The 27803-nt window shown below is 42.5% G+C and overlaps 1 protein-coding gene across 1 annotated transcript in view; it reads left to right on the top strand.

Annotated features, from left to right (window-relative positions):
- The first annotated feature begins 4956 nt into the window (after positions 1-4956).
- CUL5 (cullin 5) overlaps positions 4957-27803 on the top strand; it is a 92908-nt gene continuing 70061 nt past the window's right edge. The window contains exons 1-2 of the mRNA XM_049614099.1: positions 4957-5396; positions 25490-25599. Of these exons, the coding sequence (XP_049470056.1) occupies positions 5373-5396; positions 25490-25599 (134 nt within the window). The 5' untranslated portion in view covers positions 4957-5372. The remainder of the gene's footprint in view (positions 5397-25489; positions 25600-27803) is intronic.

The following is a 27803-nucleotide window of genomic DNA, read 5'->3' as shown; positions in this document are numbered from 1 at the left end:
ATCCCTCCAGCAGCCCTCTGTTTGTTCTCCATATTTAAGAGTCTCTTATGTTTTGTTCCCCTTCCCTGTTTTTATATTGTTTTTGCTTCCCTTCCCTTGTGTTCATCTGTTCTGTGTCTTAAAGTCTTCATATGAGTGAAGTCATGCGATATTTGTCTTTGTCTAATTTCACTTAGCATAATACTCTCTAGTTCCATCCACGTGGTTGCAAATGACAAGATTTCATTCTTTTTTATTGTCGAGGAATACCCCATTGTATATATATATATACCACATCTTCTTTATCCATTCATCCTTCGATGGACATTTGGGCTCTTTCCATACTTTGGCTATTGTCGATAGTGCTGCTATAAACATGGGGGTGCATGTGTCCCTTCGAAACAGCACACCTGTATCCCTTGGATAAATGCCTAGTAGTGCAATTGCTGGGTCGTAGGGTAGTTCTATTTTCAGTTTTTTGAGGAACCTCCATCCTGTTTTCCAGAGTGGCTGCACCAGCTTGCATTCCCACCAACAATGCCAAAGAGATCCTCTTTCTCCGCATCCTTGCCAACATCTGTTGTTGCCTAAGTTGTTCATGTTAGCCATTCTGATAGGTGTAAGGTGGTATCTCATTGTGGTTTTGATTTGTATTTCCCTGATGATGAGTGATGTGGAGCATGTTTTCATGTGTTGGTTGGCCATCTAGATGTCTTCTTTGGAGTAGAGTCTAATCATGTCTTTTGCCCATTTCTTCACTGGATTATTTGGTTTTTGGGTGTTGAGTTGGTAAGTTCTTTATAGATTTTGGATACCAACCCTTTATCTGGCATGTCATTTGCAAATATCTTCTCCCATTCCGTCAGTTGCCTTTTAGTTTTGCTGGTTGTTTTCATCGCTGTGCAGAAGACTTTTATTTTGATGAGGTCCCAATAGTTCATTTTTGCTTTTGTTTCCCTTGCCTCTGGAGATGTGTTGAGTAAAAAGTTGCTGCGGCTAAGACCAAAGAGGTTTTTGCCTGCTTTCTCCTCAAGGATTTTGATGGCTTCCTGTCTTACATTGAGGTCTTTGATCCATTTTGAGTTTATTTTTGTGATGTTGTAAGAAAGTGGTCCAGGTTCATTCTTCTGCATGTCGCTGTCCAGTGTTCCCAGCACCACTTGCTGAAGACACTGTGTTTATTCCATTGGATATTCTTTCCTGCTTTGTCAAAGATAAATTGGCCATACGTGTGTGGGTCCATTTGTGGGTTCTCTATTCTGTTCCATTGATCTGAGTGTCTGTTCTTGTGCCAGTACCATACTGTCTTGATGATTACAGCTTTGTAGTATAGCTTGAAGTCCGGGATTGTGATGCCTCCTGCTTTGGTTTTCTTTTTCAAGATCGCTTTGGCTATTTGGGGTCTTTTCTGGTTCCATACAAATCTTAGGACAGTTTGTTCTAGCTCTGTGAAAAATGCTTCTGTTATTTTGACAGGTATTGCATTGAATAGGTAGAGTGCTTTGGGTAGGACCGACATTTTAACAATATTTGTTCTTCCCATCCAGGAGCATGGAATCTTTTTCCATTTTTCTGTGTCTTCTCAAATTTCTTTCATAAGCTTTCTATAGTTTTCAGTGTATAGATTTTTCACCACTTTGGTTAGATTTATTCCTAGGTATTGTATGTTTTTTTTTTTTGTGCAACTTTAAATGGGATCGATTCCTTGATTTCTCTTTCTATTGTTTCATTGTTGGTGTATAGGAATGCAACTGACTTCTGTGCATTGATTTTATATCCTGCCACTTTGCTGAATTCATGGATCAGTTCTAGCAGTTTTTTGGTGGAATCTTTTCGGTTTTCCATATAGAGTATCATGTCATCTGTGAAGAGTGAAAGTTTGTCCTCCTCCTGGCCGATCTGGATGCCTTTTATTTCTTTGTGTTGTCTGATTGCTGAGGCTGTTCCTGATACATTTCAGAGTAAATTGTAAGCATAACTTCACTTGCTTCTAAAGTCTTCAGCATGAATATCATTAACTAAATTTCAAATTTTATTTACCACTTTTTTAATTTTGAAGGAGATGCAAAAACCTTAACAGCACTTGGCTGAATTTTGACAAATGCATACATCTCAATACCCCAAATCCCAGCCACAATATAGCACATTACCCCAGAAAGGGGAGGGAGGCTTGCTTTTAACTGCATTCTGCTTAGCACATTCTGAATTTTGTACCATGTGCTTGTGCTAATTTTAAAATAAATGAAATATTTAAGCTTTTAAAATATTTAAGCATTTTTGTAATGTCAGGCCATAGACTGAAATGGGAAGAGGAAGAAGGTAAAAACAGGAGGGGATGGTGGGTGACAAGGAATCGGTGGAGTCAGTGGAATAGAGAACTCATTGTAAACTGGGGACATCTTATAGAAGTTCTGTTGCCACAACGAGTGAGTTAGGAGAAGGAAATATCCTGGCATGTTTGCAACTGGGTTTCAGAAAGTACTCTCAGGGTTTGTAGTGTGAAATGGGAATGATGGCAGTTAGGGTATTGGTCCCCCCTCCATACTATATGCTCTGTAGTGCACGTTGGATTTTTCCTTTGGGGTATTTATCACAACGCCAAATGAGCCATTTTTTCAAGATTTTGTGGTGGTGGTTGTTTTTAAGTAATCTCTGCACCCAATGTGGGGCTTGAACTCACAACCCTGAGATCAAGAGTCCCATGCTCCACCGACTGAGCCAGCCAGGCACCCCAGTTAAGTAATACGTTATTTGTGTCAGCTTCAAGATGGCATGGGTCTCCTCTGTCTCATTTAATCCTGTATTTCTGGTGCCAAGTACATACATAATAGGCAGTCAAACAAGTATTAAATACTTACTTGGATTATTAAAAAAACTTTTTTGTTTTATTTATTTTGAGAGAGAGAGAAAAAGAGCATGAACAGGGGAGGGGCAGAGAGAGAGTGAGCGAGAGAATTCTAAGCAGGCTCTGTGAGGTCAGTGCAGAGCCCTATGTGAGGCTTGAACTCACAACCCCTGAAATCATGACCTGGGCCTAAATCAAGAGAAGTCTTTTTTTTTTTTTTTTTAAATTTTTTTTAATGTTTATTTATTTTTGAGACAGAGAGAGACAGAGCACGAACAGGGGAAGGTCAGAGAGAGAGGGAGACACAGAATCCAAAACAGGCTCCGGGCTCCGAGCTGTCAGCACAGAGCCCGATGTGGGGCTCGAACCCACGGGCCGCGAGATCATGACCTGGGCCGAAGTTGGACGCTCAACCGACTGAGCCACCCAGGCGCCCCAAGAGTAGAAGTCTTAACTGACTAAGCCACTCTAGTGCCCCCTTAGTTGGATTCTTAAGTGTCATTCATTCATTCATTCATTCATTCGCTTTATCATTGTCATCTTATTTTAAGATACATAAAATTAATTATAATCAATTTACACTTTAAATCGAGCAGGAGAGTTGGCCTAGGGTTGAAGATAAAACCCAGTTTCCCTGGAAAAGGGAACCATAATTATATAAAGTTTATGCTGGACTAGGCCTTTTCTCTGACCTGAGTGACCTTGGCCAGATCACCACTCTGACCCTCAATTTTTCCCATCTGTCGAACAAAGATAACCCCTGAAGGGTCATCCCTGTGTTGACATTCTGCCTGGACATTACAGACCTGCTGGCTGAGTCTTTGCTCTACCTCTCAATCATCGGTTAATCATGCCTAGATTACTCTAAGAAACTATTTGAAAATTGGGACACCTGACTGTCCTGTCAATTTAAGGAGATATTAAGAAGCTCTTTAAATGACCCTTCTGTTTACTATTTACACAGTAGAGTGAGCATGTGAAAACAGGGATTTAAAAAAAACTTTTTTTTAATCTTTATTTATTTTTGAAAGAGAGACAGCGTGTGAGCAGGGGGGGAGCAGAGAGAGAGGGAGACACAGAATCCGAAGCAGGCTCCGGGCCCTGAGCTGTCAGCAGAGCCCGAAGTGGGGCTCAAACTCACAAACCATGAGATTATCACCGGAGCCAAAGTCGGATGCTCAACCAACTGAGCCACCCAGGCGCCCTGAAAACAGGGGTTTCATCATGCCACCCCTCTGCTCAAAAGCCCGCGTGATTGATGGCCCATGTCACTCAGGATACAAGCCAGTCTTTATTACAGCAGCCCACGAGGTCCTAAATGAGCTCATGCTCTCCTCACTCTCGCAGCTCTGAAGACACCACCTTCTCACGGCTGTTCCCACAGTCTGGGCAACCTGCCGCCGGGTTCCCCCTATCTGCAATGTTCTTCCACACATGGCCTGGTCTTGTCCCTCACCTCCTTCAGGCCTTTGCTCCAAAGTCATCTTCTCAGCAAGACCTGCTTGGATCATTCTATGCAAAGTTGCAAACTTCATGCCCGTTCCTGGCTGCATTTTACTCCATAGATCTAATTTTCCTCCCTCCTAATATATTATGCATGTAGGAATGAATACTGTTTATAAACACGCATCATATAATTCCAGGTACACTGTCGGTTTTCTGTGAGTTATATTCTCTTATCTGGGCCAGTGGTTTGTGGTCTGAAGGGCTAAAGCTTGGGGGGACGTTATGGTTAGTACCTTCTGGAATCATGTGCCCACGGGAAATCCAAGATGAATGTTCATTATTTCAGTGCCAGGCACTCTGGACTGGAAACATTAATAGTTCACGCTTTTGCGCACTTATTGAAGCAGTCATTGCACAAACATTTACTGGACGCCTTCGAGGCGCCAGTTCTTACCGAATGAGCTGCCCGGACCTAAGCCCAGCTGTCAGAAGCATTTCCTTGAGGATCGCGCCCCTCCAGGTACACCCCATCCCCGGCTTTGGGGGACGAGAGAAAATACCTGGTCCCGCCAGCAGAGGGCGTGCTGCCGCCCTCTCCACAGCTTCCCGACCCTCCGAGGCATCCCGGCTCCCACGCTCGCTCCCGAGCGCGCCCCCGGCCGCCGCGTCACGTGACGCGGCCGCGGAACCTGAGCTGCCCGGCCTAAGCCGTGCTAAATTCGTTGCCCGTGGCCGCTGCGGGTGCAACCACAGAGGCTAATCCGAAGGAGTGGGGAGGCTCGTGGAGTCGATGCTTCCTCTTCCAATTCAGGTCGGCTCCCGCTACCTCGTCACCATTCGCCGCTGCCGTCTCCCCGAGCGTTTGCATGAGCTCTTTCGCGTGGGGGAGCTCCGGTGACCATGTAGGGGGGACGAGTGAGGAAGCTCCAGGTGCCCGGGACGAGGTCAGCGCTGTCGGCACGCCCCCGCGGTGCCGAGCACACCCCCCGGTGCGGGCCGGCGGGCGGGTCGGCCCCGGTGGGAACCCCGGCCTCCGCCTGGGGCCTGGCCCGGAGCGCCACGAAATCTCGCGCCGTCTCGCGAGACGCTAAGTTGAAGGAACATGGCGACGTCTAATCTGTTAAAGGTAAGACCCTCAGCGCAGCCCGGCTTGGACCCCGCGCCCCCGTTGGGCTCGGCTCGCCGGGAGAGGCCCGGTTCGGGCTCAGCGGCGGAGCGGGGGGAGCGTTCGGGGGCCGTCCGCCGCCGCGGGCCGGAACGCGGGGGTCTGTGGCCTTGGGGTCGGGAGGCGCCGGCCGTCCGCCCCGCCGGTCGGCCGCGGTGTGCGAGGCCCGGCGCGGGGGACCAGCTCCGGCCCCGGGGCGGCGGGTGCGCGGTGCTGCCGCGCCCGGACCCGCCGGGCCGTGCGCGCTCTCGGGGGTCTCGGCTCTCTCCGAGGCGGGCGCCCGGGACGCGTGAGAGGGCGATCCGAGAAAATGCTGCCCAGTAGGTTTCAATGACTTGACTGACCCCCTCCCCCTCCCCGCTCTCGCCGCGTCTAGTCTGCCAGGGATTCCCGGCCGCACGGCGAGCGGGGCCGGGCTCTCCTGTCGGCCCTCTGCGCCTTCCCTCCTGCTCTCCGGTTCTGGAGTTCGGGTTTTTCCTTGGGAGACTGCCTCGCGACCCCGGTGCGGTGCAGCCGGAGGACCGAGCGAGGAAGTGCTCCCGGCGGTGTGGAGCTTGGGAAAGTTACGGGATCCGAGGAAACGGCTCGAGTTAGTTAGCGTGTGGGAAGGCCGGGAAGGGCTAGGCCCGCAGGAGCGTCTTCTCTCCCATCAGTTAAAAAGTTGGGAGGAGGAGAAGACACGGCACACGGATAATAGGAAGTACATGAAGATATGCTGGCACCTCGCTTAGGTCTCCTTTAGGCAACTGATGATAACTGTCCGACAGGTGAGACCGTCTTAGGAAATGTAGACCTAATTTTATTAGTGTAAGAGGCGGTATAGCTTCCGCTCAGCCTGCCACTCAGAAGCTGTGTGACTTTTGGCAAGTTTCTTAACTTCTCTGTGCCTAGGTTTCCTTACCCATCCCACGGCGTTATCAGTAGCACCTATTTCATAGGAGCATCGTTAAGATTGAGTTAATGTATGCAAAAGGCTTAAAACAGTGACTGGCGGGGAATTCGTACACAATACACACGAATAACTTGAGTTACTACGACTGCTGTTTCTCTCAGAAAACGAATTCATGGGCATCGAGTAACCCATTCTACCCTCCTTTTGTAACAGTATAGCAGAGTTCTGATCGGGTCAGAAAGAAAAGTTCTGAAGGCGCCTGTTGGTGCCTCTGCTTGTTTATGTAAGCGGTAGTTAATGTTATTCATTGAAGTGTGCTTAAGAAGTATTTGGGTTCGTGATTCTTTGTGATTTTTTTTTTTTTTTTGGCTTGATGATTACTTGGATGTAAATCAAGGCCCTTCCCCCCCCCCCCCCCCAAGAATTATCTCTCAGAAAAGAGAAAGTCGCTTTATTCTATTCCGTACAAAGCCTTGCCAAGCTAAGCGACTTCATAAATACTAGAAGAGTGCTTACCTTGTCGGGATTACGATTCTTCGTACCCAACGCCCACCTATAGAACGGAAAGACTGCTTGAAGGTATAGAAAATGGGCATTTAGGACTCAGGTTAAAAAGTTCACAGGGATTCAAGAAGTTCTGAAATACTGTATATTTCATATTATATATACGTCATATTACATATAATACTTCATATTAACTCAGACAACGTTTGTAAATTAAAGGAAGGTGGTAATGCTTTGGAAAAAACAGGTGAATGAATCATTCAGTTCAGTGAACATGAAGACACATGCCAAAGTCACACTGGAAATTTTTCAGTGAAATTGTTTCATGAAGTGTTGAAAAGGGGGAGAGGGAATTTCTGAATATTGTTTAACAAAGTCTGCGATTTAAAATACGTATAACCAGGGGCGCCTGGGTGGCTCAGTCGGTTAAGCGTCCGACTTCAGCTCAGGTCACGATCTCGCGGTCCGTGGGTTCGAGCCCCGCGTCAGGCTCTGGGCTGATGGCTCAGAGCCTGGAGCCTGCTTCCGGTTCTGTGTCTCCCTCTCTCTCTGCCCCTTCCCTGTTCATGCTCTGTCTCTCTCTGTCTCAAAAATAAATAAACTTAATAAAAAAAAATTAAAATAGTATAACCAACGTAGTGAACGTTATAAATAGACATTTGATTCTTCTGTCTGTATCACCAAAAGTTTCCATGTTCAAGTTGGCCAGAAAACTGTTGTATTGGTTTTTTGTTTGTTTTTTGCCTTTTTTCTTTCTTTTTGGGGGTGGGGAGAGAGGTGGTCTCATTTTTATACTTAACGGAAGTAACTAATTAGGAATGCCTGGGTGGCCCAGTGGGTTGAGCATAGGAGTCTTGATTTCGGCTCAGGTCGTGCTCTCAGGGTCCTGGGATAAGAGCCCCGTGTTGGGCTCCGCACTGAGTGTGGAGCCTGCTTCAGATTCTCTCTCTCTCTCTCTCTCTCTCTCTCTCTCTCTCTGTCTTCTCCTCTCCAGCGTGTGCACATGTCTCTCTTTCTCTCTCTCTTAAAAACAAAAAGTAACTAATTAAAAAGTGAACTGGGGCGCCTGGGTGGCTCAGTCGGTTAAGCGTCCGACTTCAGCTCAGGTCACAATCTCGCGGTCCGCAAGTTTGAGCCCCGCGTCAGGCTCTGGGCTGATGGCTCAGAGCCTGGAGCCTGCTTCCGATTCTGTGTCTCCCTCTCTCTCTGCCCCTCCCCCGTTCATGCTCTGTCTCTCTCTGTCCCAAAAATAAATAAACGTTAAAAAAATAAAATAAAATAAAATAAAATAAAATAAAATAAAATAAAATAAAATAAAAATAAAAAGTGAACAGTCTGTCTTCCTGGAGAAATGTAGTGAGACCCTGCCAGGGTAGACCCATAACATAATTCATAGGCTTATTTAAATTCAAGTCTGGGGGTACCCTTGAATAGAGACAGAGCTGGTTGGGTGTGGCCACGTTAGCCTTATTTGCTTTTTTGATAGGACGAATAGCGTGATTCACAAGAGAAATATGCCTTAGACGTTGTGCAGTTAGATTTCACCAGATCATATTTGCCGAAATTGTCATGTCCTGGGGTCACAATGGAGAAACATGGGCTAGATGAGAACAGTTAGAATTTGCTTCATTATCAGTTAAACAGCTGTACCTGAAGAAATGATAAGTGATAAATCATCAACCCTGAAGGGAGGCTTTCAGTGTTCTTCTGAAAAAATAAGTTCTTTTCCTGTTTGCCAGTAACTTGGGTGAAGTTAAGATTTTGGACTTTGTGGATGACCGTTTGGAGGGATAGCTAATATGTTTTGAGAGATAACAAGATCGAAACTTTGATGTGAAACTTGCAAGTCAGTAGGCAAAGCAATACAAACCACCTACTTTTTTAATATTGGAATTTGATATAATACTTTGTTTAAAGCAAGTGGACTATGGCTGGATTTTGGAAGTCTTTTGAATATACAGAGATTGGTGGTGTATGTTTTGTCATAAACAATTATCAGTTGTTTGGGGGGTTTATTTTGCCTAAAACCTTTCAATATTACTACTCTGTTTTTTTAACATATAATTCTTGTTCCTTTGCTTTTGCGGTATCTAGGCCCTAAGTGCTCTTTGCTATTTTCTTCATTTCTAGTTGAGAATCCTACCCCAAATAGCAGTTGTTTAAATCTTATTTTTCAAGTCTCCACCCCATTTAATTCTTAGCCTATTACTTTATTCAGTTATTTGGAGTGCCCTTAACCTTGATCAGTATCACCAATTTTTCCAGTTTCCCTTAGAGTCTCCTCTTTTTCAAGGCACCCACTGTATTGCTTCCTTCCATTTGTTCTTCAGCCTTCATTCCCCCCCCCCCCCCCCCCCCCCTCCTCAGTACATTCCCTGTGATTTTGTTTCAGTCTCCTCCTCACTTCTATAGGGATAAGAAAGTTCCCCTGTCTCCTGGTATAAACTTCACCTGTACTCTGCTTTGGCCACAAACTTTTGCCCTTTTTTCTCTTTCCATTCATTCTCACTGTTGTTTGAAAGGTGGCCCCCACTCACTGCCTTTATAATTCTACACCTTTTTCTTTAACTGTGACCCGACTCTCCCCTGACCCCCACCTGCTTACAGTGAAGCTGTCTGTCTCAAGAGCAATAGCAACTTCGTGATTGCGAAATGTTACGTCCATCCTCTCTTCTGATATTGTTGATGACTATCTCTGCTTCCCTTTTAATTTTTATGAGGTTCTCTTTTGGTGTCCCGTCTCTCAGATCACTTGTGTTTTTCTCTGACCTCCCTCCTGTCCTCCCCAATGTAGTTATTTCTTGGGATTTAATCTTCAGCCCTTTTCTATCTTTGTCCTTCTGTTTCTGGGGCAGTCTTAACTCCCATGATTTCACTATTTTTATCTCTTAACTCTGATCTGAGCTCTGGACCAAAACACAGTTCTGACCATATCACTTTCCTGCTCACATACCTTTGATGGTTCAAATTCTTTGATGTCTTTCCAGTTGGGTCTTCTCCCTAATATCTGTCTCCCTCCCATGTCCTCTCCTCCTCTCTCCCCTCTCTCTCTCCCTCTCACCCTCTTTCTCTCTTTCTCTCTTTCTCTCACACACCCCTACCTCTACCTGGCTGGTTGCTTGTTGGTTCAGTAGTATCCCACTATCCCTCAATATTTGCCTGTTAAATTCATTTTTAGTCATTAAGACCCAGCCCAGATTCCTCCTTTCTTCTTAGAGCTCTCTTTTCAAATTGTTGCCTGCCCTGCATAACCAGAGCACTACATCAGGTTTTTTCCAGCACTTATATATTATATATTTGTATACTTATATACTTGTATACTTATATATTATATACTTGTATACTTATATATTATATATTTGTGTACTTATATGTTATTTTCATAATAGTTACATACTTATACATATACACATGTGTGTACACATGTATATAAGTATATACATATAAGTATGCTTACAAGCATATACTTATACATAATGCATATATACTTATATATTATTTGCATGATCTATTTACATATGTAGCTCCCTTCCAAGATTGTAAGCCCCATTATTGCAGGACTTTATGTTATTAATCTTGATGCCTTAACCATCAACTGCAGTGATCGTTTATGGTAGGTGCTCCATAAATGAGTGATAATTGCTTAAAAAGAGGAGTCGAGTGAAGTATCTGCATTGTAGACGCTCTGTGAGTGAGTGTTGATTGGTTAAAAGAAGAAATTTCTGGTTCTGTTCCCTTCTAATTAGATCCACAGAGGTGGTGGTGGGGGGGGCCTGGGTGTCTCAGTCACTTAAGCATCCAACTTCGACTCAGGTCATAGTCTCACAGTTCATAGCCTGGAGCCTGTTTCCGATTCTGTGTCTCTCTCTCTCTGACCCTCCACCACTCGAGCTCTGTCTCTCTCTCTCACCCTCTCTCAAAAATAAATAAACATTAAAAAGTTTTTTTTAATTTAATTTATATTTTTTATGGAGAGAGAGGCAAAAGCATATAAACAAATACATTCTATAGGTCAGGTATATGCTATGAAGAAAAACAATTTAGGGAAAGGATAGAGAGGAATCTGGTGGGGTTTTTTTTCTTTTCCATATTTTTACTTAAATTCTAGATAGTTGACATATACTGTAGTATTGGCTTCAGGAGTAGAATTTAGTGGTTCATCACTTACATACAATACCAAGTGCTCAAGACAACAAGTGCCCTCCTTAATGCCCATCACCTACCCACCTCCCTCCATCAACCCTTTTTGTCTCTGTAGTTAAGAATCTCTTATCTTTTGTTTGTTTGTTTTTAAGTTTGTTTTGAGAGGGAGGAAGGGAGACAGAAGGGGAAGGGCAGAGAGGCAAGGAGAGAGAGAATGACTGACAGCTCTGAGCTTGATGTGGGGCTTGAACTCACCAACGGTGAGATCATGACCTGAGCTGAAATTAAGAGTCAGATGCTTAACCGACTGAGCCACCCAGGTGCCCCCAAGAGTCTCTTATGATTTGCCTCCCCATCTCTTTCCCCCACCCTCTTCCCCTGTGTTCATTTGTTTTGTTTGTTAAATTCCACGTATCAGTGAATTAATGGTATTTGTCTTTCTCTGACCGACTCGTTTTGCTTAGCATAATACACTCTGGTTCCATCCACGTTGTTGGAAATGGCAAGATTTCATTCTTTTTGATGGCTAATATTCCATCAAAAAGAATGAAATCTTGCCATACATTTATAGCACATCTTCTTTGTCCATTGATCAGTCGATGGACATTTGGGCTCTTTCCATAATCTGGTTATTGTTGACAATGCTGCTGTAAACATCGGGGTTCATGTGTCCCTTCGAATCAGTATTTTTGAACCTTTGGGTAAATATCTAATAGTGCAATTGCTGTGCTAATGAGGGAAGGCCTCTGAGGAGAGGACATTGGACTGGAGACCTGAATGCAGCAAGGGAAGAAGCCTGTACATGTTTGGAGAAGAGTTTCATGTAGAGGGAATGGGAACAGCCCGTGTAAAAGCACTGAGTCAGGAACATGCTTGGCAAGGAATTAATGGACGTGATTATCAAGATGTGAATGTTGTCAGTGAATGGTTAAGATACCCAAGTGCATGATTCCTTTTAATTTGTATTTGAACGTAAATGAGAGCCTTATTTAAGAACCTAGCTCGTCAGTTTTCATTGAGTTGTGGGAAATTGCCCTTCTGAATGGGTATGTAAGAGGCACATGATACTTAGGGGGCCTGCCCTCCCTCCAGTGTCCTGTCCTAGAGACATGCTTACATTTGACACAGCTTAGGGAAAAAAGGAATTCAGGGTTATGATTGTTGGCCATGGGTAGAGGTGGAAGTAGGAATAGTAGACTGAATTAGTTACTGTAAAACTGTGATGGGGCACGTGGGTGGCTCAGTCAGTCAAACATCCAACTTCAGCTCAGGTCATGGTCTCGTGGTTCATGGGTTTGAGCCTGGTGTGGGGACCTGTGCTGACAGCTCAGAGCCTAGAGCCTGCTTTGGATTCTCTGTCTCCCTTTCTCTGTACTCCTCTACCACTTATGCTCGTGCTCGCTCTCTCTCTCTCAAAAATAAATATTTAAAAAATTTTAAAAAGCAATGATAAATGTAAATGTGAGAATTGTTCATATTCTGTGAAGAGAAATGAGTGAACAAAATTACCATTATCTGGAGGTGATGTATATTAATTATTGCTACTAACAGAATGTGACAGTTTAGGATGAACTTTGAGAGATCAGTTGTTTATCAATGGATTAGAAGAGGGGAATTTTAGACTGCAGGAGGTTATCAGGAGGACGCTAGACATCTGTCTGGTGGACAGAGGAGAAGGCTGGAGAAGAGAGATAGACAAAGACAGGTGTTTCTTATTAGATGTTTTGCTAGGTGTCCTGGTGAACCCAGTTGTGTCACAGAAAGCCATCTGACTCTTGCTTTGGTATAGTAGGTAGAATAAATTGGCACCTGATGGACTGTGTAAACACCCAAACAAGTTACAGCTCAGGTTAAAACATTGGTCATAATAGATGTAGTACTTACAAGTAACTTCAGGGATATTTGATCTCTGTACAGGGTTTGTTCATTCTGCAAATATGTAGGCGTGTATTCTGTGCTGGATACTATTCTGTGATACAGTAGGGAACGTGACAGATAGGGTCCTTAGTCTTTGGAACTTCTATTCAAATGTGTAAATACTGACACCAAAGAAGTAACACATGGGGTAGTTTTGCAGTAATGAGAGCTGAGATGAAAACAGTATAATCAAGAGTGTTTAGAAGCTGGGGGCACTGTCTTACAACAAAATAAATTTGTTCCCCTAAATATTGCTTTCAACTATGTTCTGTTGAATTTTCCTTCTCTGCCACTTGATGACATTTCAGCCCCATCTCCTAACTTTCTGGTCTTTAAAAAAAGTTCTGTTACCCATGGTGCCTGGGTAGCTCAGTTGGTTAGGCATCTGACTCTTAGTTCAGGTCTTGATCTCTCAGGGTCGTGAGTTCAAGCCCTCTGTTGAACTCTCCGCTGGGTGTGGAACCTACTTTAAAAAATGAAAATTAACAATTCTATTACTCTACATTAAAAATTTCAATCTCTGGGCGTCTGGGTGGCTCAGTCGGTTTTGAGTGTCTGGTTACAGCTTGGGTCGTGATCTCATGGTTCATGAGTTTGAGCCTCACATCAGGCTTGTTGCTGTCAGCACAGAGCCTGCTGTAGATCCTCTGTCTCCCTCTCTCTCTGCCCTCCCCCCCCACTCACACTGTCTCTCTCTCAAAAGTGAATAAACATATATAAAAAAAAAAACATAAAATTTTCAGTCTCAAAGCCAAATCAAATCTCCTGTATGCTTAAGATCTAGGTTCTGGATCTGCAGAGAAGAAAGGGGGAAAGGCAGTTTTCTTAGGACCTCTGTGGGGCAATACTGATGCTAGACTTGAATGGTCTGCATTCTGCCCAGGGCAAAGGTCCTGAGGTGCACTGGTGAGCTTGGCATATTTAAGGAGCACCTTTAAAAGGTTGGTGTGGCTGAAACATAGTGAGAATTGCCAGGATTTGAATATATACTGGAGTTTTGTGGTTCTTTTGGTTAATGGGGGTTGCAAATGTAGTTTTAAAATCACATAACTGGGAGTACCAGTGGCTCATAGACCATATAGGAACCCAACATTCAAATAGCTAGCCTCATTGTTTACAGGAAAGACCCAAGATAAATACACAAATTGGATTCCTTTTGTAAAGTAATTAGGGTGCCATCATTGAATATAATTCATAATCAGTAGGATCAGAACTTCACAGAGGGAACAAATACAAATCTTAAACCAACTAAATTCCCTGTGTCGTCAAAATGTTCTGGGAGTGAAAGAGTGCCGATGAGTAAAAAATAATTCTAATTGTGTGCGTGATATTATTTCTTGTCTTGACTCAACTTCTCCTTTAACTTTTCTTGTACCTTTGTTATCATGAAGAAGATGTATAGAAATAATAAACTTTATTTTCTTCCAAATGCAACTTTTTAAAAAAATTTATTTAAATATTTTAGTAATTTCTACACCCATTATGGGGCTCTAACTCACAGCCCTGAGATCAGAGTCACAGGTTCTCTCCATGGGGTGCCTGGGTGGCTTAGTTGGTTAAAGGTCCGACTTCAGCTCAGGTCATGATCTCATGGCATGTGAGTTCAAGCCCCGGGTCCAGCTGTGTGCTGACAGCTCAGAGCCTGGAGCCTGCTTCTGATTCTGTGTCCCTCTCTCACTCTGCCCCTCCCCCACTTGTGCTCTGTCTTTGTCTCTCTCTCAAGAATAAAAAATATTTTAAAAAAATTTTTTTAAAGATAGTTACAAGGGGCACTTGGGTGGCTCAGTCACTTGAGCAACCAACTCTTGATGTGGGCTCAGGTCATAATCTCACCGTTTTTGAGATCGAGCCCCGTGTTGGGCTCCTCATTGAGCATGGAGACTGCCTGAGATTCTCTTCTCTCCCTCTACCCCTCTCCCCTGCTTGAGTACTTTCTTTCTCTAAATGAAATGAAATGAAATGAAATGATAAAATAAAATAAAATGTTACAAATTAAATACAGTACTAAAAAAATAATTTTTAAATGAACAATACTAGCATGCCCATTTTTAAAGTAAGCTTTGTTGAAATATGACCTGTATACAGAAATGCACACAAATCATAAGTCTATGGTTGGATGCATTTTTATAAAGTAAACATACCTGTATAATCAACACCCAGATCTAGAAATAGAATATTTAACAGTATCCCTGAAAGCCCTCTCTCTGTTGTCTTGTGCTAGTCTCTAACTTGTAACCCCTTCCACAAGGTAATCACTATGCTGACTTCTAATAACTGTAGGTGTGTTTTGTCTGTTCAGGAGCCAGTGTGTACTCTTGTGTGTGACTTTTTTGCTCAACATGATTTCTTTGAGATTCCTCTTATTACATGTTAAATTTTTGTTGCTGTATAGTGTTCCACTGTTACGAATATTTCACAATTTATCCATTCTCTTGCTGATGGACTTTTAGGGGTTTATGGTTTTTTTACTATTGTGAATTGAGATACGATGTCTTTTGGTAGACATATGTGTGCAGCTCATTGGGAAGCATACCTAGACATGAAATTGGGGGTTCACATAGTATGCATATGTTTAGCTTTCATAGATACTGCTGAAGAGTTTCCTCTTTACACTCTCACCAGCACATCGAGAGTTTTGGTTGCACTGAATTTTGTCTAATACTTGGTATTGTCATTCTGTTCTATTCTAGCCTTTTTGGTGGTTTATAGTGATTTTTTCTCATGACTTTAATATATGTTTCCCTGATGATTAATGATGGTGGGTGCTTTTTCATATGGTTATTGGCCATGTAGATACTGTCTTTATGGAGGGTCTCTACCAGTGTTTGCCAAGTTTTACATTGGATTGTTTTTCATTTCTTACTGATTTTTAGGAATCTTCACATGTTTTGCTTTGTTTGGAATCTTTACATATATTGGATAAGAGCCTATCTTGGATATATGTATTAGAAATAATACTTCTTCCACTATGTGGGTAGCTTTTTCAGTTCCTGAATGGTGTCTTTTAAGACTAAAGTTTTTATTTTTTTATATTGTACGGTTTATCAATTCCTTTCTTTGTGGTTAGTGCTTGGTTAAAAAGTCATACAAATGATCCAGACTCTACTTGCATTAATACCTTATTTAAAAAAAAAAAGAACATAAAATTAATTTATTTGTATAGTTTTGAGCCTCAAAAGTATATCCTGGGACCCTTCTAGGAATCCATAAACCACAATTTAAGGAACACTATATTAGAGTGTGAGTTCCTGGAAGACCTTTCATTTATTTATTTAAAAAAATTTTTTTAATGTTTGTTTATTTCTTAAGAGAGACAGACAGCAGGGAATGGGGAGAGAGAGAAGGGTACAGAGGATCCAGAGCAGGCCCTGCGCTGACAGCAGAGAGCCCAGTGCTGGGCTCGAACTCATGAACTGTGAAATCATGACCTGAGCCAAAGGCGGACGCTTAACCGACTGAGCCACCCAGGTGCCCCAGAAGACCTTTCATTTATAAGTCCCAGTGACTAGCATAATTCTTCATGTGTAGTGGGCACTCAAGACATTTGTTGAATGAGTAAATGTAATACATAAATGATGAAGAAACCCCTCAAATAAGTTCAAACTCTTCTATCAGTACTGTTATTTTTTCTTTTTTTTTTCCTTAAAATTAGTTGTTTTGGTTTCTAAAAATTCAAGGACTATCAAAATTTCTTTAAAAAGGATTTTTTCTTTATAAAGGAAACCTAAAGGTCTTTTTCTTTCAAGATTTTATTTTAAAATGTTTATTTATTTATTTTGAGAGAGAGAGGGAGAGAGAATGGAGAAGGGTCAGAGAGAAAAGGAGAGGGAATCCAGGCAGGCTCCATGACACAGGGCTTGATCTTACCACCATGAGATCATGACCTGAGCCAAAATCAAGAGTCGGATGCTTAACCAACTGAACCACCTCGGGTCCCCTTAAGACTTTATTTAATAATCTCTCCACCCAATGTGAGTCTTGAACTTCAAATCCTGAGATCAAGAGTCACATGCTCTACCACCTGCCAGCCAGGTGCCCCTGCAAACTAAAGGTTTTAAAGGGAAGCGTACTGTGAAATGTCTCATTTCAATGGAGAAAGATTTTTAGCTTTTTGGAAAATAGTATTATTTCCCTTCTGTACCACGTTTGAAGATAACTAAGTCTCTTTTTATAGTGATGGTTCTATCTTGTGGTTTTTAGATGGTCACTAAATTTTTATAATCATAGTTTTTTTGGGTTTTTTTCCTGCATTTTTTTTAAATGAAATCAAGTCAAGGGTTGGCTCTGACCCATACGTTGCAAGTCCCTCTACTGCTCATTCAAGAAAGATCCAGGAAGTAGTTAAGAATGTGGCAGAACTAACAGAACTAAACTGCTTGGATTTGAATCCCCGCTCTACCACTCATTATCTATAACCTTAGGGAAATAACCTAACCTAATTTCAGGTACAGTGTACAATTTTTTCATCTATAAAGTGAGAATAATAATATACCAAACACCTAGGATATTTATAAAGATTAAATGAATTAAAACTTGTAAATTTTATTTAAAGTTTGCTTATTTATTTTGAGAGAGAGAGAGAGAGAGAGAGAATGAATGAGCAGGGGAGAGGCAGAGAGAGAGGGAGACAGAGAATCACAAGCAGGCTCCACACTGCCAGTGCAGAGCCCAACATGGGGCCCAGACTCAAAAACCATAAAATCATGCCCTGAGCTGAAATCAGAGTCAGACGCTTAGCTGTTTGAAACACCTGTGCACCCCAGTGCTTGTCAGTATTTAAAATAGTACCTGACACATAATTAATAGATTTTATAAAGTAAAATGATCAAAGTGGTTGATGTACATTGAAGATTATAATGAAGTTAAATAATATGAGAAATAAATAACTCATATTTACATTTATCGGATATTCAGACTACCCAAGGAAATGTGAAAGAAGCTTTGTGGAGATTAACAAAAGGAGATCCTCTTTTGTATCACAGATAGCACATATAAAAAATTTATTGGGGGCGCCTGGGTGGCTCAATTTGTTGAGTGTCTGACTCTTGATTTCAGCTCAGGTCATGATCTCATGGTTCATGAGTTCATGCCCCACATTGGGCTATGCGCTGACAACATGGAGTCTGCTTGGGATTCTCACTCTCTCCCTCTCTCTCTGCCCCTTCTCTGCTCACTCGCTTTCTCTCTCTCTCTCTCTCTCTCTCTCTCTCTCAAAATGGATAAGTATTAACAAAATTTTTAAAAAAATTGTTGGCTATAACCCCAAATTAGCAAAATGCCATATGTTTGCAATGAAAGAAAAGTGGAAAATATTATAAGGGAATGATTAAAGAAAAATGTTAAGAATATAATGAAAACATTTTTTAAAATGTCATCCTTTGAGCACCTGAGTGGCTCGGTTAAGCTTCCGACGTCGGCTCAGGTTTTGATCTCATGGTTTATGAGTTTGAGCCCCGCCTTGGGATCTCTCCTGTCAGTGCAGAGCCTGCTTTAGATCCTCTATCCCCAACTCTCTGTGCCCCTCCACCACTTGTGCTCTCTATCTTTCTCTCTCAAAAAAATAAATAAACTTTAAAATTTCACCCTTCTATAATGTCAGTGTCAAGTATCCTACTCTGTCAAGACTCCTCCTGTCTTTCTAACTCATTCAAGTATTATTCAAGTAATCTGGCTCCAAAAGAGCCTCCAGTTCATTGGTTCTATCACCTTACTGTATAAGTTTATAGTTTTTAGTTTATAGTTTTTATCAAATTAGGAAACATTTTGGCTTTTAATTCTTTAAATACCCTCCCATCCCCCAAGACTCTGGTTATATGTAAGTCAGGTCATATGATGCTGTTCCCTGATAATCATTTTTAAAAATCTTTCTGTGATGTTCATGCTTTCCTCTATTTTCTTGAACGTGCAAAGTATATTTATAATAGCTGGATAAATGTCATGCTCTGTTAAAACTATAATTCATGTCATTTCTGGGTCAGTTTCTGTTGATGGGTTTTTTCTCTTGATGGTGGGTTATATTTTCCTTCTTTGCCTGCTTGGTATTTTGGATTGGATGCTAGACATTGTTTTATATGTTGGGATTTGATGCTTTAAATATTTCAGGGTCTGGCTTTCACACAGTTAAATTACTTGGAATCAGGTTGATCTTTTTGAAGCTTGCTTTCGAGTTTTGTAATAGTGGGTTGGGAACAACAGGATAGGGCTACTTAGGCTCCACTACAGATGCAGTGCCTTTCTAAGGACTCTACCGAATGTCTTGCATGTTGAGGAGCATTTCTATTCTGGCTAGTAGCAACACAAACTTTTCGTAGCCCTTTATGAGCCCTGCTGATTGTTGTGTCTACTTTCTCATGGGCCTTTCCCCAGTCTCTGACAGTGTTCTCACACACATGTGCAAGTCAGTATTGGGTCAAAGCCTTGATACACCTCTCTGTTTATCTCCGGAACTCCCTCTCTTGCACAGGTCCCTTTTTTTTCTAGTACTCTGTGCCACAAATTTTTGTCACCTTGTCCTGTCTAAACTCTGAACTCTGGCTCCTAAGTGAAACTTCCAGGCTGTTTGCGTTCCCCTGCTTGTGCTGAGGTCTGGAAACCAGGCATGTTTGGGCATTTGTAGGGCTGCCCTATGATAGTTTTCTCAGGAAGTACTGTCCTATACTGCCCTTTGGTTCTCTAGCCATTGCGGCAGGAGGGGAGATCTGGCTGTCATTATTCCATCATGGGTGGAAGAAGAACGCTCTGTCTCTCTTCCTGATGTCCTTTGTCTCGCTCTTATCAGCATAAATTCTCTGTTCAGTCATTGTTACCAGTGCCCTGAACACACCTCAGTTCCCCTGCTCCTGTCTCCTTTCACCTGGGAAAACTATACCCCGGTTAGCTATATCTCCATCTTCCAGTGCTGGCACCTGTGAATGTGCCAGGAAAGCCTTCTTAGTGCCCCCTTTAGAACAGAAACTCTGACTGCTACTTGCTACCTCCGTTGCCACTCTACTGATCCAGTGCTTTTTTCACTTGAAATCCGTGACCACACTCTATAAATGAGCCCCGTCACATTACCCTGGTCATTTATTCTACTTTCCTCAGTATCTGTTTCACATCTTTTCTCTCAAACTTCTAGTATGTCCTTACCTGTCTTCCAAGGCATTTTCCTTTTTTCTACATCACTGAAAACGTGAAGTAATCAAAAATGAACTTCGGAGAGTGGTACTTACTTCATCTACCCTTCTACTAACATCTGCATGTATGTACTTTGCCTTACCTTCTTACGGTAGAGTTATTTCCTCCACCTGTGCGCCCTGTGCCCCTTTCCTTCTTGCTTACCCTGGGCAAATTAAATTTCAATTCACATTCTCCAGCACTTTCCTTCCTTTTCTCTCACGTCATCAGTGTTATACCCTGGAATATACCCATCAGTTTAAAAATATACTGTGTCCGTCCCATCTGAAAAGAAATTTTGTCTCCCTCTTTGCATCAGCTACCATGCCACATCTGTGCTCTTTTACAGTAAGACTGCCAAGAGTTGTCTGTACTTTTCCAGTTTTCTTTCTTTCTCTTTTCTCTCTCAGTTCCATTCCCCGGCTTTTGTCCTTACCGCTCTATGAGAACTGCTCTTACATTATTAATACGAAGGTCTCCATGACTTCCGTATTGGTTTTTCAGTAGTCCTCTTACATAATCTTCCAGGAGCATGTGCTGCGCTCGATCACTCCCCCTTCCTTGATACGCTTTATTCCCTTGGTTTCCAGAATCCTGTGCTCTTGATTTTCTTGCCACCTCTGCGATTGTTCCATCTCCTTTCTTATTTCTTATTCTTCTCACCCCTTCATGTTGGGTGCCTAAGGCCTCGAGCCTGGCCCTCTTCTCTCATATTCACTCTCTTGGTAGTGACAGTAACAAGTTGTAAAACCCATCTGTACTCCAGTGACTTGCATATTTTAATTTCCTGCCTAGACCTTTCTATAAATTCTAGAGTTTCTTATGAAACAGCTAATTCAACATCTTCAAAGGGCTGTTTAATATATGTGTCAGGTGTAATGTGTCTGAAATCAAACTCCAGGGCTTTCCTTCTTAGCCTGTTCCATCTACAGTTTTTTCCATTTCAGTTGACGGCAGTGCCATACTTCTTGGATGTGTCAAACGACAAAACTAAAACAGTTAGGTAACAACTTTGATGCCCTTGATGCTAGAGAAGATGATCCATGGATTGAGGGAGTACAGTGCCTAACAACCCGTGGAACACTCTTCCTAAAGGGTTTGTGGCAAGCGAAAGCTTTATAGAATGTTAGAAGAGGCAGGACAAAAACAGGGCCTGATTGGTTAGGATGTTGGAGATTTTCCATATAAAGCAAGTAGGTCCTCTGCTGTAGGGTAGAATAAGCTAACTAAAGCTGTGTAGGAGGATTGTGATTGGTGTTAGGTTTCCTTGGCAGTAAGGTTTTTCCCCAACTGCAGGCTGACTTAGTTTAGATTTGGACATGGGCTGGGCCCCTGCAGTGGACCCCATTTTGTGGGTCTTAACATATCAGACAAAAGCCTTAGAGTCATGCTTTACTCTTTTCTCTCATCCCAGATGCATACTGTCAGGAAATCCTGCTTAGTGCCTCCTTTAAAATTTGTTTTTAATATTTATTTATTTTTGAGAGAGAGAGAGAGAGCACAAGTGGGGTAGAGGAAGAGAGAGACGGAGTCATAGACTCCGAAGCAGGATCCAGGCTCTGAGCTGTCACCACAGAGCCCGATGCGGGGCTCAAACTCACGAGCTTCGAGATCATGACCTGAGCCAGATTTGGCCACTTAACCGACTGAGCCGCCCAGGTGCCCCTACTCTGGTCTTTACAAGGGCTGCTTCCTCTGCCTGAAATACTCTTTCCTGAGGTATCCTTCAGGACCTGCCCCTCCCTGGCTTCCCCATAACCTTTCTGTGTGTTTGAGAAGAATACCTGTGAGGGAGGGAGTTGGGCTGAAAGGAAGAAAGGATAGAGGGCAGGGATGTGGCAGATGCTGAAATCTTCTTGGTGAAAGAGCCAGGGGGTGAGATATTCCCAGATAGTAGCAGTTGGTGAGTTCAGCCTACTTGCTGTTCTGAGTAATAGTGGAAGAAAGCAGAAGAGACTTTGCAGCAAATTAATAGAGATAAGGCAGCCTTCAGTTAGCCAATGGAAGCATTCATAAATCAGGGTTCATAATTGGAAAGTCCCTTCACATATTAATAAAGCACTCTCTTTTGTAGATAGATTTGGTGTCCTGCTGCTTAGTTATGATTTAATGAAGTGCTCTTCAGTTTAACAGAGAATAGACCAAAGAATTGCTTGAGCACCATTTTTTGGATCAAAGAATAATAGAAAACATTCAGTTATTGCATTCCGTTTTTAATTTAGTATTGGGGAAAATGTTTCAACAAACAGAAGACCCAAAATGTATTTCCTGTTATTTTGCCATAGCTAATAGATTTCAGAGTCTAATGAGTATTTATCTCAAAGACCTGTTTACTCCAGTTCTCTGTACCTTTTTGATTTTTAATTATAAGATTTATACCATGTTTAATTTTACGAATTGCCAAAATTGCTTATGGAAATGGACTTAGTTGACATTATAATGTATCCTCTAATTAAGGGCATATATAATGAGTCTGCATGTCTCAGTCAAGAAAACTTTCAGTGGTTCTTTCAAACTTGTTTATTTGCATGCTCCTCCCTCAGAGGGAACAATAGGAAAAGTGAAGCCGGCCGTGAGGTTAGTACACAGAATTTATGCCGTAGAATTACAAATCTAACTCTGAATTTCTCCATAGTCAACACTGAGAGGAAAGTTACCTACATGATTCACTGAAGTCCATAAGGTAAAAACAAACTAGTTGTTCAGGGGAGAAGCACAACTAACCCTCGCACAAAATTTTGAGTGAATACACTCGTGGGTGCTTATAATAAGAATACTGTGATTAAAATAGATAGGTACCTGCGGCAAGACAGTTCAGTAACTTTTAGGATCATCATTGTTCATGGATACAGGATGCGAGCATGATCTGGCTGTGACCTCTGTCATCTCATCGATTACCAGGGTTGATTTGGTTGATCTGGCCGGTGAGGTGGGTGTGCCCTTCCTCCCCCACCACTCCCGTGTGCGTCCCTCTTCGTGTGCACGCTTGGTTGAAGGGGCTGACCTTCGCCAAAAGAAGAGGACCATTCTTTGGTCAAGGGTATATGAGCCGTCCTCCTCTGCTAGAGCCTCCAAACAAGCTCTCAGGGTCCATTTGTAGCATAGGGTGGTCAGGCTTCCAGGACTCCAGACATGTCGAATGCAGCACTGCATGTGACAGTCTACCTTTGTCAAAAAGATTAAAAGGAAAAAAGAAACATTGTCTGTGGATGCAAGAAGCATCGCTTGCTTTCACAAGAGTTTAGTGTTAGTCAGTAGTTCTTAGCCTGTGTTTGGTCATAAACCCTCCAACATTTTTATGTAGTTTTATCATGGATTTGCTAAATATGCTGATTCTGAACTTAAGAGATTCTGATCCAGTAGGTCTGAGGTAAGTTTTAGAAATGTATATGTGAAACTACCAAGCAGGTGATTCTGGTGTAGGTTCTGGTTAGACCACATGCTTAGAAACCTCTCCTGGGTTATAATTTCAGGGAATTTGCGGGTCCCATGCCATCAGTCTGGAACCTTATCTGCTATAAGTGAGCGTCATCTTCAGCAACGTTATATATAGTGAAAGCAATCATGAGTTTCATAGGTGTGTTTGTAAATGTTTCATAGGCATGTTCGAAAATTGGTGACTTTTGTGGAAATTTATTGGTGAAAGCAAGTCCCGTGGCCCCAGTTACCTTGAAAAGGAATAGTAGTAATTGACTAAACACATACAGTCTCTCTGTCTTGTTAGTAATGTAATGAATTGATGATCGTTTTTAATATTCAGCTACTTCCACATTCGTGGGATAAACCACGCGTGATTATGAAGTGCCATTCTTTTGACATGCCACTTCCTTAACTTGCTAATGTTTAAGATTTTGGCATCTACGTTCTCATTACATCTGTATACAGTTTCTATTTCTTGTGCTCTTCTCAGCAGTTCGCGGTCAAGTATTTTGTTAGCATTAAAAAAGGAGTGGGGTATTTTTCTCTTCTTTTGTCGTTTTTTTTTTTTCTTTCAGTTTTCACAGTTTATGTAGATTTTCATTACACTTTTTGTGGGCAGTTCAGGGCAACTATGAAATTAGAAGGCTCAGTCTCCCCACACAAGACCACCCTCACTTCTGATACCAGCTACAAGTTTGGAGGGTTCCCCAAACCATCCTGAGGTTCAGTAGTTAATTAGACTCATAGATCCTGATATGGTTTATTATGAGAAAGGATACAGATAAGATCTGCCAAAGAAGGAGACACATAGGGCAGAGTCTAGGAGAGTTCCAGACAAGGAGCTTTCCTCTTCCTCTCCACTGTAGTCAGATCACCTCTCTATCTTGGCCTTGATGTGTGACAGTGTGTGTTGGGTCCTGCTAGCTGTGGTGGCTCTCTCGATCAGATGGGGGCCCCCAAATGGGGGGTGACAATCAGGTGGAAGCCAGTGGTGTGGGCGATGAAAGGATTCACCCAAGGCAGCAGCAAGGAGATAGAAGTTCATTGAATGAATTGCAAGGGAGTGGCAGGCAGGACAGCCGAGGAGAGACTGTCTGCTACGAGGCAGTGGATGAAGGCTATACTTAAAGAAGAAAGGTGAGGCGGTATGGGGACACAACGAATTTCCCCTTTTTTGGTAACTGTGCCTGGTTGTAAGTAGCCCATTGGTCAGTTAGGGCTTATGGATAGTTTGAGGTGGGTCACCTCGTGGGTCTGTCGGTATTCAGTCAGGGGATTGCTGTGGGCCCTTTACTTTTTAAAAGAGGCCTCCACACTAGCCAGGGAAGCTCATCCAACCTTTAGTCTCCAGAGTTTTTTGTTTTTGTTTTTGTTTTTTAATTTTTATTTTTAAGTACTCTCTACACCAAACTTGGGGGTCAAACTCACAACCCTGAGATCAAGAATCGCATGCTGCGCCCACTGAGCCAGTCAGCACCCCTAATGTCCACAGTTTTTATTGGGGCAACGTTATGTAGGCACGACTGACTGATTACTTGTGAATCATCTCGGTCTCCATTTTGGTTAACCCAAAACCACCTCCCATAGTTACGCTGGTGTTTCTGGATTGGTCAGCCCTCACCCTAAGGACTCCGTAGGTGTGGCCAGCGCCCTCCCTGAATCACGTTTGTTAGATTGTCCAGTTTGTCCCAAGGTTACCAGGTGAACAAAAACTCTCTTATCAGATGTACATTCTAACAGCCCACAGATTAACTACCAGAAGTCAAGGACAAAGGTCAGAAGTTGTCCTTGGGCAAGGCGAAATTCTTTCCACGTTTGTACAATTAGTTTTCTTTTTTGTGGTGTCTTCCTGCGATTCTCTGAAACCAGATTAACTTTCTAGGGATTCCATTATAGAAAACGATTCTTTTACATGTCCAGCCTTGTGTTTCTCTAGCTAACTCTAAAAGACAAAAATAATGGACACTTCTGATTTAACTGCATTTAAATTAAACTGTTTATCTTTTTTTTTTTTTTTTTAAAGAATAAAGGTTCACTTCAGTTTGAAGACAAATGGGATTTCATGCGTCCAATTGTTTTGAAGCTTTTACGCCAGGAATCTGTTACAAAACAGCAGTGGTTTGATCTGTTTTCGTAAGTAATCCATTCACTCTAACTTTTTGCTAAAGTAAAGGAAATTTTGGTGATGCATTTGTATATTCAAATGAAATGCTGACTCTAGACTGGACTGTTTACTCGTTTACAATTATTACTCGTCCAAGCCCTCATCTCCATTCAGTGATTTGCCGGGAGGATTCAGTCATATTCACAGCTGTGGTTTATTACAGCAAAAGGATACAAAGCAAAATCGGTACAAAGAAAGGCACAGAGAGTAAAGCCTGGGGAACGATGGGCACAGGCTTCCAAGAGTACTTGTGAAATCACACAGGAGACACTTCACTTCTCCAGCGACAGGATTGACACCATGTGTGATATGTTGTTTAATTGAGATGCTCTTGGAGACCCCGTCCTGAGAGTTTTCATTAGGGGCTGGTCACAAAGGTAGCCTCTGCTTGATACGTACCCAGATTCCAGATGCTCAGAGAGAGCGGGTGTTCAGTGTAAACCATAGAGTTTGTACGTATTTTGTACGTTTAAGGCACCGGGGTCCATTCCTATCATTAGGAGAGTTTTATATCAGTGTAGGAAATTGTTGACCATTTAAATTAATTCTTGGCTTTTGACCAAAAATGTCTTAACAGCAAAACTGTTACCAGTGGGATACCACAGGGCACGGCAAGACCAGGCTCTAGTACTGATTTCAGTTATGTGTTTTAGAGGTCCTAGATTTAATGAGTGACAATAAATCCCATCAACCGTGAAGTTTATTTTAGGAAACTAGGTGGTTTTCTCCTTCAGTTTCAATAATGAACCTTTTTTTTTTTTTTTTTTTTTTTTTTAATGTGGCCTGAGCCATCAATTCAGGCCCAGCACACCTCTGGCCTATACGTGGAAGCACACCTGAGAACTGTCCAGAGTCTTAGCAGCGTTATGATCATTACAGTACATCCCCAAAGAAGTGCAGTCTCAGAGGACCTGTGCGGCAACCCAGATACAAGGAGTTTGCAATTGTTAAGGGACTCCAGGCAAGACATACATTAGTCAGGTCAGATGTGATCACCAGCCCCCAGTTTCCCTCGTCCCGGAGGACCTTTGGCTGTAGAGTTCTCAGTCCATTTCTGTTAATTCACTTCAGGCCTTGTCTTCAGATGAGGTGCCTAAAGGACATTAGTTCCAGATAGTTTTGTTTATTCATGACACCAACTCATTTGCCTCACTAGTGGATGATGTTTAGATGTGCTCTTTGTGGAGCGTGTAGGAGTTGGGCTGCTTCCTCCTGTCTCTGAGTATGGTGAAGTTTGACCTCAGGGTACTCACAGCAGTGTGGAAGGCTAATGTCAGGAATTTTAGAATACTTAGGAAAATAAAAAATCAGTAATGTCTTCCTCTTCCCGTGAGCCTTCTCAGGTGCTGGGTTTGGTTTTTTTTCTCTTGTAAAATCACTGTGTCTCACTCAGTAATGAAAACTGCCCACCCCCCCCGCCCCTGCCGTCAGGTGGATTTGCAAGAGGAGCAAAAGCATTTTTACAGAAAAACAATTTTTACACACCTTAACTAGAAAGATGTATCATTTTTAGGTGTTGGTCTGGATGAAATTCCAAATTTTCAGAAAGTTTTAAAGTTTATGTCACCTCCCATGCCTTTTGTCCCAATCATTTATCTAGTGAGCAGCCTAGAAAAGATCACTTCCTTTCTGGAGACAGCGGCCTTTAGCAACCAAGGTGCCTTACTGAGGTGAGGTGAGTGAAATAGAATCAGGTTATTATTCATCAGTTGTTGAAACCTGCAACAAATCCAGAAAACTGAACACCAGTCAATCACAGTGAGATTGACTCTTGCAGCTCTTGGTGGTGACCACAAGTTAGGAGTGCAGTTAGTCTCTGTGTCACATGTAGAACGTCAGCCAGAAGCTTGACTTCAGACGGCTCCGTCAGAGAATAAGCCCTTTTCTGTAGGCATCTGCAAGTGGTCCAGCCAGAATCCGTGATGCTTTCAGTCTATGGTTCTGCAAAGGGGGTCTGGTATCTGCAGCGGTCCTCATGGCAGACCCCTGCTCGCTGAGTATACGTTGGCTCTTTAGTTCAGTACAGCTTATGCTGAGGTTGAAACAGTCAGAAACAGACAGTATCCAGTTTCAGCTCAGAGACCAGGCAGTTAAGATCTGTGAATTCAGGACTCTAAAAAAGAGAGCAAGTTTTCTTCTGCAGCAGGAAGCCAAGATGCTGCAGGCACACAGT

Source organism: Panthera uncia, chromosome D1 (genome assembly GCF_023721935.1).
Source record: "Panthera uncia isolate 11264 chromosome D1, Puncia_PCG_1.0, whole genome shotgun sequence".
NCBI classification, from domain to species: domain Eukaryota; kingdom Metazoa; phylum Chordata; class Mammalia; order Carnivora; family Felidae; genus Panthera; species Panthera uncia.
The sequence above is the reverse complement of the archived record's forward strand: the minus strand, read 5'-3'. Positions and strand labels throughout refer to the sequence as shown.